The sequence below is a fragment of the Moschus berezovskii genome, chromosome 14, assembly GCF_049115385.1.
Source record: "Moschus berezovskii isolate FMDL1 chromosome 14, NW_MosBer_1.0, whole genome shotgun sequence".
In the NCBI taxonomy this organism is placed as follows: Eukaryota; Metazoa; Chordata; class Mammalia; order Artiodactyla; family Moschidae; genus Moschus; species Moschus berezovskii.
This window is the reverse complement of record NC_142473.1, coordinates 59,387,220-59,402,540: the sequence shown is the minus strand read 5'-3', so window position 1 is coordinate 59,402,540 and position 15,321 is coordinate 59,387,220. Positions and strand designations below refer to the sequence as shown.

Here is a 15,321-nt window from a genome sequence, read left to right as displayed (position 1 = left end):
AGTCAGCCTGTGTGTTGGTTGGAAATCTTTCCACAAGGTCAAGTCCCCTCAGGCAGGCTGGGGACAAGCAAGGGCTGTCAGGGAGCAGGTGCTAGAATTGGACCCTTGCTGGGCAGTTCCTGGCTCTCTGTATTCATGGGGAGGCCGACTGCAGAACAAACAGCCCAGTGTCAGTGCTTAACACATAAAAGGACACTTCTGTTCACAAAAAAGTGATATTTCTAAAATAGGGATATTCCTATTTAGGTATCTCTCTAGATAACCCTCTTCTGAGATCAGTCTGTTTGCTCCTACCTTGTTTGACTGGTAGAGTCCTCCAAGGTTATTGTGAACAAGGGGTGATCCCCTTCCCTCTGGCCCAGCCAGTCTGTCCCCAGCCCCCATCCAGGTGCCCTAGGCCCAGTGGTCACCTTGTACTGCATCCCAGCCAGGCCTGTGGTCATAGCCATGATTCCCACCTCTGACCTGGGCTCACACCTTTGCCCCACCTGGAGCCCTGCTGTGTGGGCATCTCAGCCTGTGTCCTCCAGGCAGACAGCCTCCTACAATACCCACAGCACTGGGGTTGCCCAGTCCATTCTCTGAGGGCTTGTGGGCTGTTGCTGTGGCAGCACCTGCAATACACCCTCAGTTACTTCACTCCAGGTGTCACACCCTCCTATGGAGTGTGAGCTGGACTTAGGGCCTTGCATGGGACTGATAAAGTAAGGCAGAATTCATGGTGAGTGCCTCAGAGAGTAGGTTGTAGAAGGTATGTGGTTTCTGTGTGTGTTAGTCTCCTCCTAGAACTCTTGCTTTATCTACTTTGTGACTGGTTTACTCTGGAGAATCCTGGTGAGCAGCAATTGGCAGCATGATGGAGAGGCCCACATGCAGGGCTCTGAAACCTTCTGCCAGCAACTGCATGGAAGAGCTTGGGAGTGTATCCTCCAGCCCCACCCTAAGCTCTGTAACTGTCCCCTCCTGGAGCAGGTTGACAGCCTCCTCCTGGGTGAACTGAATTGGAACCCTCAGGTGCTTCCAGTTCCCTTGGGACATAGTTGATCACTCACCTACTTATTGTCATGGCTTGTTCACTCCAAGCTAGCCTACAATATTAGTAACTAACTCGTTGGATGGCATCACAGACTCAATGGACATGAGTTTGGGTAAGCTCTGGGAGTTGGTGATGGACAGGGAGGCCTGGTGTGCTGCAGTCCATGGGGTTGCAAAGAGTCAGACATGACTGAGCGACTAAAATGAACTGAACTGTGATATAGGACACTGGGTTGGGAGAGCAGGTTTTCAGGTTAGGGGATGTGTGCTGACATCTGACAAGAAGTTGACTTCAGCTATTTATTTTGGCCATGCCATGCAGTATAGGGGATCTTATTTCCCTGCATGCATGTGTACCAAGTTGCTTCAGTCAAGTTTAACTCCTTGTGATGCTGTGGGTTGTAGCCTGCCAGGCTCCTCTGTCCATGGGGTTCTCCAGGTAAGAATAATGGAGTGGGTTACATGCCCTCAGTCAGGGGATCTTTCCGACCCAGAGATTGAACCCATGTCTCTTGCTTTTCCTACAATTGGCAAGTGGGTTCTCTACCACTAGCACCACCTGGGAAGGCCTTAGATCCCTGACCAAGGATATAATTCCAGTTCCTTGCATCCCTGCATTAGAAACATGAAGTCTTAATCACTGAACCTCCAGAAAAGTCCCAGGAGGTGACCTTTGGTTGACCAAACTGAGGAGATAAGGAGTCAAAGGAAAGAGATCAGCAGTTCCCAGGACACTGCAGGTGGGAGAGCAGGAATGAGAATAACCATCCAGCCATCCACAGAGATGTGGACATAACGAATCCTTGTCCCCTTTAGCCACTAATGTCTGCACCGGTTCAATACCCAGTACTAGAAAACTGCAGTAGCAGGTACTGCTCTCTTGGCAAATCTTGCCATCCTTCATGGTTCTGCCCACCTGCCACTTCCTCCCTCTTCCTTGTTGGAAACCATCACTCCCCCTCTCAACCACACTGCTCTTGATTTCCGCCTCTCTTGGGACCCTATAGCACCCACCTCTTAGGTTCAGAAGAGGTCATCATGAGATATTGGGCACATTTACAACCAGAATCTAATTACATCTACTCTCTATCACTCCTCACAGGCCATAGAATGACCAATGATCTCAAAATATTATTTTTCCCACTCATAAACCCAAACTATGAATTGTGATGCTTTTTTTTTTTCCTGAAAACAAAACTGAGGTTTAAAAATGATGTGACTTGTGGGCCTGGCTTAGACCCAGATTTACACTCACAAAGTAATCCCACCTCCATTTGTACCTATTGGTGTGATTAGCTTCTGGAAGGAAAAGAACTTGCTTTCCTACTCTAGATGTGAGAGTTCACAGTACTGGCCCTACCCTACCATCCTGTCCCTCACTCATGATGTTTGTCGCAGACCCAGTGACCCAGAATTCGTCTCATCAGAGGATGTCCCCGTCTGCCCTGCTTGTAGAACCAGAACACTCATTCCTCATGTTCCTTCTCTGGCTGGTCTGCCCTGTGTCTGTACATAGCCTCCCCCTTATCATCCACAGAACAGGGCAGAGGTGGTAAGTTGGAGCTGACTGGTCAGGGAGGAATAGGTAACATGCTATTCTCTGGCCCTTTGGATCCCACATCTGGGAAGGAGAAACAGGGCAACAGGGCTGCAGGGCCAGACTGGGATTAAACGGGAGGCTTTGACCAGTGTTTCCAGTTGGGGAGGAGGGTGGAGGAAGAGAAGAAGACTGAATCAATCCTTTCATTGATGAATTGACATTTATGGAGCTCCCTTCTATGTCAAGGTCAAGGCTGAAGTTACAAATGAGGAGTAGCAGCCACATCATGGAGCTCTCAGCCCATGTGACATCACAGTTGGGGTCAGAGGTCCTCATAGTCCCTTGGGGAAACTGAGACTCAGACGGAGGGTGAAGAGGTCTGCACCTGGTCATTCATCCAGTGACAGAGCTCAAGTCTCTTTCCCTACTTCCCGGCCCTTCTGGCTGCCACTCTGGGGCTCAGAGGATTCAGAAACTCAAAAGTGCAAGGATAAGTCAGGGGGTAGTGACTTCGCCCTCCTCTTCATCTCAGGGAGGGAGGAGCTGGGACAGGCAGGTGGCAGGATGGAGGAGCTTGTAGGAGAAAGGGCTGCAGCTGGTGGCTGCTTCTGTGCTGTCACTCAAGGCAGAGGAAGAGAAACCTGCTCACGGGAGCTGCTCTTGTCCTGCCCATTGAGTGACAGGACCACAGAGGACAGAGACACAGACATCATTCTCTCCAAGCATCTGTTCCATTTCTCAAGTGGGCAGAACCAAGGAGAGGGCCCACTACAGAGGAGTCAGTGCAGGAGAGCAAATCACTGATGCCAGAGCTTGGTCTCCTTTGCTACAGAGCTAGCTGTGACCCAGGGCCTGGTACGGGGTGGAGATTCAGGAATCAGTGAAGGCTCTGGAGATGTGTTCAACAGACACTTCAGGAAGCCTTCTGGGATCACAGCACCTCCCTCCATCTTTCCTAATGCCAGCCCTGCCCTTTGGGACAGCCCCTCCTCTGGGGAGGTACTCAGCAGAACTCCAAGTGTTGGTCTTTTGGGACATTGTACTTGAGCTTGTGGGCTTCGAAGAGGTTGCTCAGCTCTCTGATGTAGCACTGGTGCAGCCTGTCCACCTCCTCCTGGGAGGGATGTGGTGTCTTCGGCACCTCGATGGGCTTCCCCACTGCAAGACACAGAGCTGAGTGGTGGCCCAGAGCAAGCTGAAATGTCTGAATAGCTGGAGAGATCCTGCTAAGTCCATGCACTAAAACCCATGCCCATTATTTAGAGGAAAATTCCTCAGGCTCTCATTCACAGCCTGCTGATTGCTATTCTATGCACAACACTAACAGACTTGGAATTCCCTTCTCTTGTATTCACCTTATCCAATCAGCCTTTCGAGATTCTTTTGTCAGAATCAAACCCTCCTCTCTGGCAAAATAAAAGTCAAGTAGATTCTGATTCAAGTTTCAACATCCTTACTCAAGGGCAGGGTGATCTTTTGGAGGTGATTTATTTTCTCTGAGTCTACACTCACCATCGATAAAATGGGGATGATAGTCCCTGCCTCCAAAGTTGTTGGGAAAACTGAGCAGTTGCATGCAAGGAGCCAGTACAGTGCCTGCCACACAGTAGGTGCTCAGAAATCAGTAGTGGCAAATGGTCTGTTTATCTCAGTTAGAGTTCCCTCTCCAGACTGCTTTACATTGAACTGTGTGTCTGTTTCTCAATCTAGAACGTGAGTTGCACGAGGTCAAGAATGTGTCTGGCCTTTGTCCACGTCCCTTTGAAGCACAAGCCCAGGCCTCTTTCTCTATAGCCCTTCCCCTCCCAGCTCTGGTCTAGGCTCACCCACGGTGGTGATGGGCCGGCAGTAGGGCATAAAACCAAAGCTGTACTGGAAGACTCCACAGCCATAGAAGAGCAGGATGGAGAATCTCGTGGTCTTTAGAAGTCGGTCCTGGAACCAGTGCAGCCAGGAACCAGGAGAGCTCTCAACCTGGTCATATATGTCATTCTCCCCAAAGGAGAAGATCGGCACCAGAGCTGCCCTAGAGGGAGACAGGAGAGAGGGCGTGTGGAGGAGCAAGAAGGCACAAGCTGGTCACCCAGCTTCCCTCAGGGACCTATGAACAGGAACTCAAGCAGAGGACAGAGCCCTGGACCAAAAGTAGGAGCCCTCAGGTGTCTCCCAAACCTGCCATGGCCTAGCTTTATGATTTCAGGCAGGTCATGGCTCCTCTTAGGGCCACCAACTGGCAGTGGGATTGTTACCGAGTACAACCTCACTCTGCTTGCTGAAAGATAGGCCAAAGAATCTGAGACGTACTGTTGGGATGAGGAAGGGACTTTTTTAGGAGCTGACTGACCGAGAAGATGGCAGGCTAGCACCTCAAAATAACCATCTTGTCAGGGCCTGGTTGCCAGGTTCCTTTATGGATCAGAGATGGGGAGGAGGTAAGGAAACAAAGTAAAAGTACTATTTGATCCTTGCAAATGTCCCCTAGAATGGTAAATTTCAGGTAGGGGAATGTGTTAGTTTCACTTCCTTGCAATCTTTCACAGGTGGGTGGCTCAGGTTATCTCCTTTGGGCAGGCCATTATGTGGGCCTACACTAACAAAGTGTAGTTTTCATTCCAATCCCAAAGAAAGGCAATGCCAAGGAATGTTAAAACTACCACACAATTGCACTCATCTCACATACTAACAAAGTGTGTGAGAGGATGGATGGCACATCAACTTGATGGACATGAGTTTGAGTAAACTCTGGGAGTTTGTGATGGACAGGGAAGCCTGGCTTGCTGCAACCCATGGGATTGCAAAGTGTCGAACACAACTGAGTGACTTAACTCAACTGAACACCAACAAAATCTGCAAGATGAGAATTTAAGGCACAGAAGCAGATCCAGCATAAATTCAAAATTAACCCTTCCCAGTTACACGACAGGGAGACCAGAATACTGCTGAGAAACATCACAGGTATAAAACGACTGCAAAATTTCTGGAAAAATCTCTTCGGCTCTGGCTTGTTTCTATTCTTCACAGATGTTTTAAGATGGGAGACAGCTCTAAGCTATGCCCCAAACTCCATTCACCCAAATTCCCTAGGTCTCAAATGTAACACAAGCTTTCAGCTTGTCCATGAGACTTAATCCTTTGGTCACAAAATCATTCTTCTAGAATCATCTCTGGGTATTTGGGCATGAAACAGTACATCAGTCACCAAGACAGACTCTTCATCGTCAGTGGATTGAGACTCTCCTTGACAAAACAGAATCTGCATTTGCCTCTGCAGTCTTCCCTCCAAAATACAATCCTTGCCAATATCCAGCTAAACTCTGAACCCTCTTTCCGATACCCATGTATCAGGGCGAGCCTGATGAAGCCCTTGCGATTCCGCAGCACCAGCTTGTAGGCTCCAGGCCTGGCATTCAGTGCCGCCTGGACGCCTCCAACAACAATGGACAGCAGGTTGCCGCCTCCTTTTCTGCTCAGAATGTGAGTAGCACTCTCCTTGTCTGCTGAGACCAGCCCTGGGGAGAGAGGAAGGTGGTCACATACAGTGTAAAGGAGGCAAGGATGGTTCAGGAGTACGTGGTCTGGGTTCTACTCTAGACCTCAGCTGGGAGCTCCCTGATGACAGGTACTGAGCACTACCACTTTTCCCAACTCTCCTGCCATGTTCATCACTGAGCACAGAGCTGTGGGAAATGCTTCTTTGGGTCTCATCTCCTTGTCTTCCACACATTCACTTGGAAGAAGTACAGAACATTTGACCGCCCTCCTTAAAATCCCTCCTCATGCCTTCAGCCCTCACAATTCCTGGGATACCCAGAGTAGAAGGACTCACCCACTGACATGGCGTAATCCCTGAAGAAAGGGAACCAGAACCACAGGTTCAGCATCATCAAATGAGAGCAGATGCCTGGGAAAACTGAGGAGAAGCCCATGCTCTCCATGCACAAGTTGGTAAAAGCTCCAATCACCCCAATTCCATGAGGGTGGAAGCCAGCGAGGTAGTTCCAGGAGGGGTCCAGCTCGGCGGTCTTGACCAGCTGAAGGAACAGCAACCTGGTGAATCAGAGCTTCATCTTGTACCCTTGCTGGTCCACCTGCTGACATTCTGTGCTGACCTCTTTTATGTGTCTCCTGTGGCCAAGTGCTTTCTCACCCCCATGTGAGTGTCCTGAGATTAGAGACAGCCTGTCTGAACATCCTTGTTCCCAGTGCAGGCCTGGAGCAGAGGAGATGCTCTGGGAGACTGTGGAATGAAGAGGCAGAGAATAGACCCATGAATGGATGAAGCTGATACAGCCCACCAGAGGAGGCAGGCCCCCTGCACAAGGCAGAGGCAAGACTCCTGGGAGGGTGACGGGAACACAAACCCCTGTCCTACGTGAAGGGAGACTTGGTCCCAGGCAGAGCCCGCACAGAATGAAGGAACCATCACAGGAGGGTGTGAGCATCTCTCCAAGAACTGTGGCAGCTGGACTTCAGTCCTGGGTGGAGGGCTGACCCCTGAATCCCTGTGACTCAGTGTAAGAGACCCCGCTGTGTTGGAAAGTGGGGGCAGAGAAGAAGGGCACAAGTCCCTAGTGATGGGAGGGGAGGGCTCAGGGAGCTGTCCTGCCAAGTCTGCAGCACTTCCTAACACCTGGTCACAGCCTGCCCACAGCACTGCATCCCTGCTCAGGCCTTGGTCTGGGTAGATACTGCTGCTCCGGGATGTGAAATCTTTCCACAGAAACCCAGCTCCTGGACTGAACTTCAGCATGAGGTGGAGGCAGCTCTTCCTCGGGAAAACACTACCTGATTCTCCACCATTAGCTGCTCAGGAAGCCCATAGGGTGTGTTTAGCAAGCTCCAATGCTCAGACACAGTCTCCTAATTTCACTAGAAACTACCACTAGGCGGCAGCTCTAGAGTAAGAGTCAGATTGCAAAGACTTGTGATGTGGAGTAGCTGCAGTAGAGTTGTTAGGACAAGGAAAGTTGTTTGCCTGCCTTCAAGCCAGCAGCCACTGTAGCTACCACTGACAATGGGGCTTGAAAGGAATTCAGGATGGAGGAAAACAGGATACTGGTCACAGAGAGTGAGGATGCACACCAAAGGAATAATTGCAGTGAGCCCAGATTTTGCTTCTCTCCATGTGTAGAAAACCATTAATATCATTACTTGAGTTTGCTCTTTGACTGGCATTAATCTTCTGATGTTTAACGACATACTTTTTTTTTTTCTCAGCAAAAACTCATAAGTCCTGACTTCTCCCTTACCTTTTGGAACAGCTCCTCAGAGATTACTGAGAGGCTGTCTCTTGACTACTGTCCTTAGTAAGGTCTCAGAACAAAGCCCTTCATAACTTTTAGGTTGTGCATATCTTTTCAGTAGACAGCAGAGACTCCCTGGCCCCCTACCTCCTGCCACTTTAAGATCTCTGCAAGGCTTGCTCCTCAAGTGTGTGGATGACTTGGGAGTTCTTTGCCAGTCACAGTGCCACCTGCAGACCTCAGTCCAGGACAGAGGCATCAAATTACATGTCATCTCTCCCTCTGTCTTCTCTGCCTTCTGCAGGTGCTGAAGCCAAAGGCCTGCACTGGCCAACAATCCCAAACACTGTGCAGGTGGGATTTTTGCAAATCAGGTTCATTTTCTCAAAATTTCAATAGTGCCCAACTGACCAAACCTCCGGGGAGATACCTAGCTAGAGGAGGGACAGAAGAGATGCGGATGAGACAGACACAGAGCCGTGCCACACAATTTTTCTGCCAGAGATGCAGTTGACAGCAGCTCCAGGTGTGAAATAGAGCCAGAGAGCAGCTTCAGGTGTGAAAAGAGAGCCAGATGCTGTCCTCAGAAGCCCCAGAATCACCTGATGTCTTATGGAATCCACACAACCCAGTGATGTATGTGGCAGCATTTCCACTTTACACATGAAGAAATCGAGGCTCAGAGAGCATGTGTAACTCACCCAAAGTCATACAGCTGGCATGTTGCAGACCCTGTATTAGAACCTTCGATGTCCACCTTCAGACATCGAATATGTGTCTTCAGACATCAAATACACAGAAGACTATACATTCTTCTCTCCTGTGTCTTAAGGAAAACCACTTGTCCCTGCCTGGCACTTCTCTGTGTCCCAAATGCATTCCCCTTCCTGTCCCCACTGGACAATTAACCATAACAGCTGCTTACATCCAAGGGTTTAGTCTGTCTGAGATTTAGGAAAGGAGCCAAAGATCTGTTCACTCAAATTCAGGGGCTGTATCACTAAGGACTGATACTTGGGGCCAGAGTAAGTATCAAAAATGGACATGAGGTACCCGGAGTCAGAGATCAGAGATTAAGAGATAGGCAGAAGAGGAGTAATCAGACTGTTTTGTGGATTCATGGGGAAACTGAGATTCAGAATGGGCAAAGCTCTGTCCAAGGAAACACAGCATATCAGAATTGGGGCAGGATATATCCTGAGGGCTCTCTGTTCTGCTTCTATCCTCAAAGCTAATACACAAACTTTAAAAGCAGTAAAAGAACCTGCTCTATATCCTTGCTCACACCTTCCTCCATCTCTGGATGTCAGACTCGTCATCTGATAAAGTGTGGTCTAGATGTGGTCTTAAAATTTATGTTTATTACAGATTCTTTCACTCCAAACTTGGACTACTGAAGGTTTCACACCTGTAAGATACTTAAGTGTGCTGTACTACATGGCCTACTAGTTTCCTCAAATCCTGTTCATTCATCAGTCCTCAGAGTGGCCTCACCTTACTGAAGTTGGACAACCATAATCAGACAGAAACTGACTCTTCCTCCAGCCACATAGTAGTGATAGCCTATCGCCTGTCTCCCAGCCCAGTATTCTGCTCACTGCACACAGGGTCAAACATCCCCATGGACACGTGGGGACTGTGGTCCTGACCACTCCCTAGTCAATCCAATACTCACTGAGACGGGGAAATAGTCCTTCATGTACTTCCACATGGTCCAGTGCCTTATGAAAGCACTCTGCCTGCCCCCTTGCCATGGTGCGTCTCGATCCAGGTACCAGATTGCATACAGGATACTGATCATCCAGAATCTTGTGAACAGGAGGCCTATGAAGACCACGTAGCAGATAACATCTGGGGAGGGAAGCAGGAAGCATTAGTGGTCAGTGGCATGAAGGAATGAGCTCTCCTTTATGCCCAGCCTGCACTGTCCTGTCCAGTCCTCACCCTAGGAGGAAGAGATCAGCTTTCCAAGGCTTCAAGAAGGAGAGAATGCAGTCAATACCACCAGCGTCACACAGAGAGCCTGGAGTTGGCCTAAATTCAAACTCTCATTTTCCCACTGCAGCAGACTGCTTTCTCACTTGGTGTTGCCCCTCTACCTCCCTCTCTGTATTCACCAGGTGCTCAATAAATGCCTGGTGGAAATGTAACAGGATGAACTCTTTCTGGTATCCATTCTTTAGAACCCCAGAGAAAAGATATTCTTTCTAGACAGTACACTTCCTGTCTAACCCCAGCCCATCTTTCCACAGATAATTCCACCATGAAAGTGAAGTCGCGTCCAACTCTTTGTGACCCCATGGACTGTAGCTTACCGGACTCCTCCGTCCTTGGGATTTTCCAGGCAAGAATACTGGAGTGGCTTGCCATTTCCTTCTCCAGGAGATCTTCCTGATGCAGCGATTGAACCCGAGTCTCCCACATTGTAGGCAGACGCTTTACCGTCTGAGCCACAGGGTAATGTATATCCCCCCTTGAGTTAAAGTCTGCCCATGAATTCTCATAACTTTGAGGCTCAGCTCAATTAGCTCAGCTTGGCCTCAAGCTCCCTTACACTGGTCAGACTCCTGTTACTCTAGCATCACTCACCCACCTGCACCCCATATTCTGGCCACACTAATCTGCTCAGAGTGGATACAACTCCCTGAGCTCTTTAACTTTTGCTGAACTCTTTCCTCTGTTGCCAGGCCCTGTCCTGGTGAAGGAGGGAGGGAGGAAGAGGGCTGCTCATGCCTGGCCTGATCATCAGGAGTGCAGCAGTTTTAGTAGCAGTTGCAGTGAGGAATTCCTCCCAGACTTAAGATTCTGAGTCCTTTTCACAGGCTTTGACTCAGGGTGAGGTGGTCTGTGGGGCTGTCTTTAATCTGCTGCCAATGGAGCCTCCCTGTTAGAGAATACTGCATCTTTTCCATTCCATTCCCTACACTCAACACCATGCGCTCATACTCTTAAAGAAGGTCAACCTCCACTTGTAGTCTATTTGAGAGTAGGGTAATCTGGGCCTGTCACTCATGGCCAAGTTCCCAGAGGAGACTTCTGAGCCAGTCTGCATAGTACTTGAATGTGTGCTAAATTGCTCCACTTGTGTCTCACTCTTTGCAACCCTATGGGCTGTAGCCCACCAGGCTCCTCTATCCAGAGGATTCTCCAGGCAACACTGGAATGAGTTGTCATGCCCTCCTCTAGGAGATCTTCGAGACCCAGGGATTGAACTCTTGTTTCCTGCAGCTACTGCACAGCAGGAAGATTCTTTACTGCTAAGCCACCAGGGAAGTCCAGTCTGGGCAGTAGCAAAATGCTTAAATCAAAGTAGTTTGGGGCTCACAGAGGCTCGTTTTCTATAGAGTACCTACAGTGTACCAAGTGCTGGTGGTACAGCTGTGAAAAACGGACAGGAATTCCTGCCCTCGTGGTGCTGACTTCAGTGTTGTGTTTGAGGTACTTCGTTTGGTTATTTAAATTTTATGGTGGTAAAATATATTTAACACAATACTTATCATCAAAATAACTCTTCAGTATTTTCTTTTTAAGTTTTCATTAAAGTATAGTTCACTTACAATGTAGTATTAGTTTCAGGTGTATAGGAAAAAAAATCTGTTATACACATAAATATATCCACTCTGATTTTTCTTTTTATTCTTTCCCCATATAGATCATTACAGAGTACTGAGTAGAGATCCCTGTAATATACAGCAGGTTTTTATGTTATCTTTTGTGTATCTGTTCCGTCGCTCAGTCGTTTCCGACTCTTTGCGACCCCATGGACTGTAGCCTACCAGGCTTCTCCGTCCATGGGATTCTCCAGGCAAGAATACTGGAGTGGGTTACCATTTCCTTCTCCAGGGGATCTTCCAGACCCAGGGATCGAACCCGGGTCTCCCGCATTGGAGGCAGACGCTTTAACCTCTGAGCTACGGGAAGCCCCAACTTTTGTGTATACAGTAGTGTTATTTGTCAATCCAAATCTCCCAGTTCATCCTTCCCCCTTATTCCCTGGTAACCATAAGTTTTTTTCTGCTTCTGTTTTATAAATAAGTACATTTGTACCTCTTTTTTGATTCTGCATATAAGTGATATTTGTCTTTTTTTGGCTATCTTCACTGAGTTTTGCAAACTCTAGGTCCATACATGTTACTGAAAATGGCCTTAATTTGTCCCTTTTTATGACTGAGTAATATTCCATTACCTATACTACCACATATTCTTTATCCATTACTCTAATGGATATTTCGGAGAAGGCAATGGCAAGCCACTCCAGTACTCTTGCCTAGAAAATCCCATGGATGGAGGAGCCTGGTGGGCTGCAGTCCGTGGGGTCGCTAAGGGTCGGACACGACTGAGCGACTTCACTTTCACTTTTCACTTTCACACATTGGAGAAGGAAATGGCAGCCCACTCCAGTGTTCTTGCCTGGAGAATCCCAGGGACGGGGGAGCCTGGTGGGCTTCTGTCCATGGGATCACACAGAGTCGGACACGACTAACGTGACTTAGCAGCAGCAATGGATATTTAGGTGGCTTCCATGTCCTATTGTAAATATGCTATTATGATCATTGGGGTGCTTGTATCTTTTCAAATTATGGCCTCATGAGAGAGGTCTTATGGAGAAAAGTATGGAGATTTCTTATAAAACTAAAATAGAGCAACCATGGCATCCAGCATTCCCACTCCTGGGCATATCCTTGGAATAGTTTTTGAGAGTCAATTTGGCGGCATTAAATTAATTCACACTGTTGTGTAAATATACCAGCCTTTATCTCAGAACTCTTTACATCTTCCTAAACTGAACCTCTGTACCCGTGAAAGAAGAACTATCCAGGTCGAGAGAATAGAACCAAGTTGTTAATAGCAGTTCCTTGTAGGGTAGGATTTGGGGGAAGTCTTTGACTTTTAGAACACACATTTTGTTTCATGTGTTAAAATAGCATGTATTTGTTTTTCAGTCAGAAAAAGAGAATTTAAAAATGGAGGCATTTCTACTTGATCAGAAACAACAGCCCCCATCTAAACATCTCCCTCACTTTGAGCTCACCCTTTAATTCCTGTCAGCAGGCAAAATCCTAACTTGGGTGTATTTTCAGTCCCTGAAGAAAGGAAACACCTTCTTTCCCCTCTTAACACCAAGAAGAAAAGATGCAAAACCCCACTTTACCGAGACCCAGAGAGGGTATTCAGGTTGACTAGCCCCGCACAGAAAGCCAGCAGGATGAGTGGTGGTTTCAATTCAACTATTATGTCCATATCATGCTCTCAACATTCATTCATTCAACACTTATCAACATCAACTCTTCTAGACGGAGATGCAGATGAGAACAAGACCAACAATTTGAAAGGAGCTTACCTTCCTGTGTGAGTGTGTGAATTACAGAGTAGAGGAAATAAACAGATTAAACAAGTAAGTCACTGGAAAGTATTTTTTTCTGGGACCTGAGTCCTCAGTGACAGGTCTTTGTTGACCTTTCTGGCCACTTCTTTGCCCTCCCCAAACACCTGCTCTATGCCCAGCATGAACCATCTGTTTCTATATATGCAGCATTTACTGGCTCCCTGGAAACCCTTACTTTTGTGCCATTTTGTACATTCTGCCCTGTAGACTCATCTCCTAATATCACTGAAAAAGAGCCCCTTCTCTCCACCCACTCCCAATCTCCCTAGAGCAGAATTAAGTAATCCTTTCCGAAAGGGCCGAATTGCAAATATTTCAGATAATGGGGCTCAAGAGGCAACTTCAAGGCTATTGCATAGACACAAAATCATTAAAAATGCAGGGGGGGTTCAGGAGGGGGAACTCATGTACACCTGGGGCGAATTCATGTCAATGTAGGGCAAAACCAACCAATATAATATTGTAAAATAAAAAAAAATAAATAAAAATTAAAAAAAAAATAAATAAAATGTAAAAGCCATTCTTTGCTCACAAGCTGTAAATACAAAAAAATTTGGGGGCTGGTTTTCACCCATGAGTCTATGTAGTGATCCCTATTATTGATTGTAACCTTGTAATTGAGCAGGACCTATGCAGCCTTCCTGGAAAATATCCCTCATGTCCTCTGCCTGCCTCTTATTTATAGAAAATCTTCACCTTTCTAAGCCTTCAATAAATTTTAAAAATAAAATTATTAAGAGAAATCATAAAGACAAAAAGAAAACAGTCAAGCAAGAAAATAAATAACAGTTTAACCATTCCACAAATTTCAAAGACTTAGCTTGTTCCCAAGAGCCATAGATAATATTGAGACTCATATTTGAACGGTTTTGCAGATACTGCTGGAGGAAGTTACTCACCAGCCCATAGACCTCAGAACAGGGGAAACCAGAAAGTTGATGATGGTGACTCCCAGTTATCTCACCACCAAGCAATCAGACCACTCTCTAGGAGCCGATCATGCACCCAGCATCTCTACCTCACCCAGTCTCTAGACACCGTTCCCTGGTAATCAAAGCGGTTTCAGGCATTTTGAGTCTTACCTCTCTGGACTCCTTGCTTGGATTCTGTAGTAAAACCTGCACTTTCTTTCACCACAACCCAGTGTCAGTAGAGGGGCTTTACTGTGTTCCCATAGCAGGCGCAAATTTGATTTGGTAACAATTGCTCACTGTCATCTCTCTCCCCCAACACCCAACACAGAAGATCGCTAAATTACAGCTTGGCTCCCACAGACTGGACCATGTTACTCCTGTTTCTAAGGCTGTTTTGGGGATCCCCTTTGCCTTGGGATAAGGGACAAGCATCTGTTCCTGGCATCGGAGAGTCTGGATGCCTTTTCTCAGCTTCCCTCTTTCTAGCACCAGGTGAAGGGTTAGTTGACTCTCTGTTATCTTCCAGACACTCCCAGGTCCCAGGCTGGGCTGAGGTAGGCATAGACAGTCAGAGACACTCCTGATGACAAAACTCCCCCAAGGCCATGTGAGCAAGATGCCCCTCATCCCAGGTGATCCCCAGACACTAGGTTCAGCATCCACCTTAGGATCTGTATCTTTCCCCATCAATGCACCATGTGCACCTGAAGTGGCAGGTGCCCATGGCCTCCCAAACCCATTTCAGCTTTCCTTACGCAGGGCCAAGTAAGAGAAGATCAACTGCAAGATCACAAAGGTCTGCAGCCTGCATTCCAGAGGCACAAACAAAGGTGCAAACTCCACCATGCTGATTCCTCTGCTTCCACTGGAGGCTTCTCTGAGCTCGGCTGTGGTCTGAGACACCTGCTGGGTTTTGTTGCTGACAGAGGTTGCTAAGCATTTGTTGGAGCTGTGGGTGGGTGTCCATCCAGCCCTAGGGTCTCATTGCACCAACCTGGCCACCACCAGTATCTTACATAAAATCTTTAAAATCACCTAGCCTGGAGTAAACTTGTTACAGAGCAAGAGAAGTTAAGTGGACTCTTCAGGCAATACATTATCTGCCAGATCACCTTTGCTCAAATCTTGCCCATTACTTGGCAAGTGAAGCAGCAAGTATAGGGCAATACTGCCCTCTTTTCACCTACCATATTACTTGGCTGC

The 15,321-nt window shown here is 47.6% G+C and overlaps 1 protein-coding gene across 1 annotated transcript; it reads right to left on the bottom strand.

The window, feature by feature from the left end:
* Positions 1-3,578: 3,578 nt before the first annotated feature.
* LOC129554035 (2-acylglycerol O-acyltransferase 2-like) lies at positions 3,579-15,015 on the bottom strand. Its single transcript, XM_088843505.1, has 6 exons — positions 14,874-15,015; positions 9,494-9,669; positions 6,402-6,606; positions 5,910-6,084; positions 4,402-4,601; positions 3,579-3,733 (listed from the first exon to the last, which is right to left on the bottom strand). Exons 1-6 carry the CDS (start codon positions 14,962-14,964, stop codon positions 3,579-3,581), a joined length of 1,002 nt encoding a protein of 333 aa, XP_088699631.1. The 5' UTR covers positions 14,965-15,015.
* Positions 15,016-15,321: the final 306 nt, after the last annotated feature.

Bases quoted from the DNA above. Each gene is read 5' to 3' on its own strand.
- LOC129554035 (XM_088843505.1), bottom strand. From the start codon at position 14,964: ATGGTGGAGTTTGCACCTTTGTTTGTGCCTCTGGAATGCAGGCTGCAG. The intron at 9,670-14,873 runs GTAAGGAAAGCT...TTCCCTCCCCAG, and splicing joins CTTCTCTTACTTGGCCCTGC to ATGTTATCTGCTACGTGGTC. The intron at 6,085-6,401 runs GTGAGTCCTTCT...CTCTCTCCCCAG, and splicing joins GGATTACGCCATGTCAGTGG to GGCTGGTCTCAGCAGACAAG.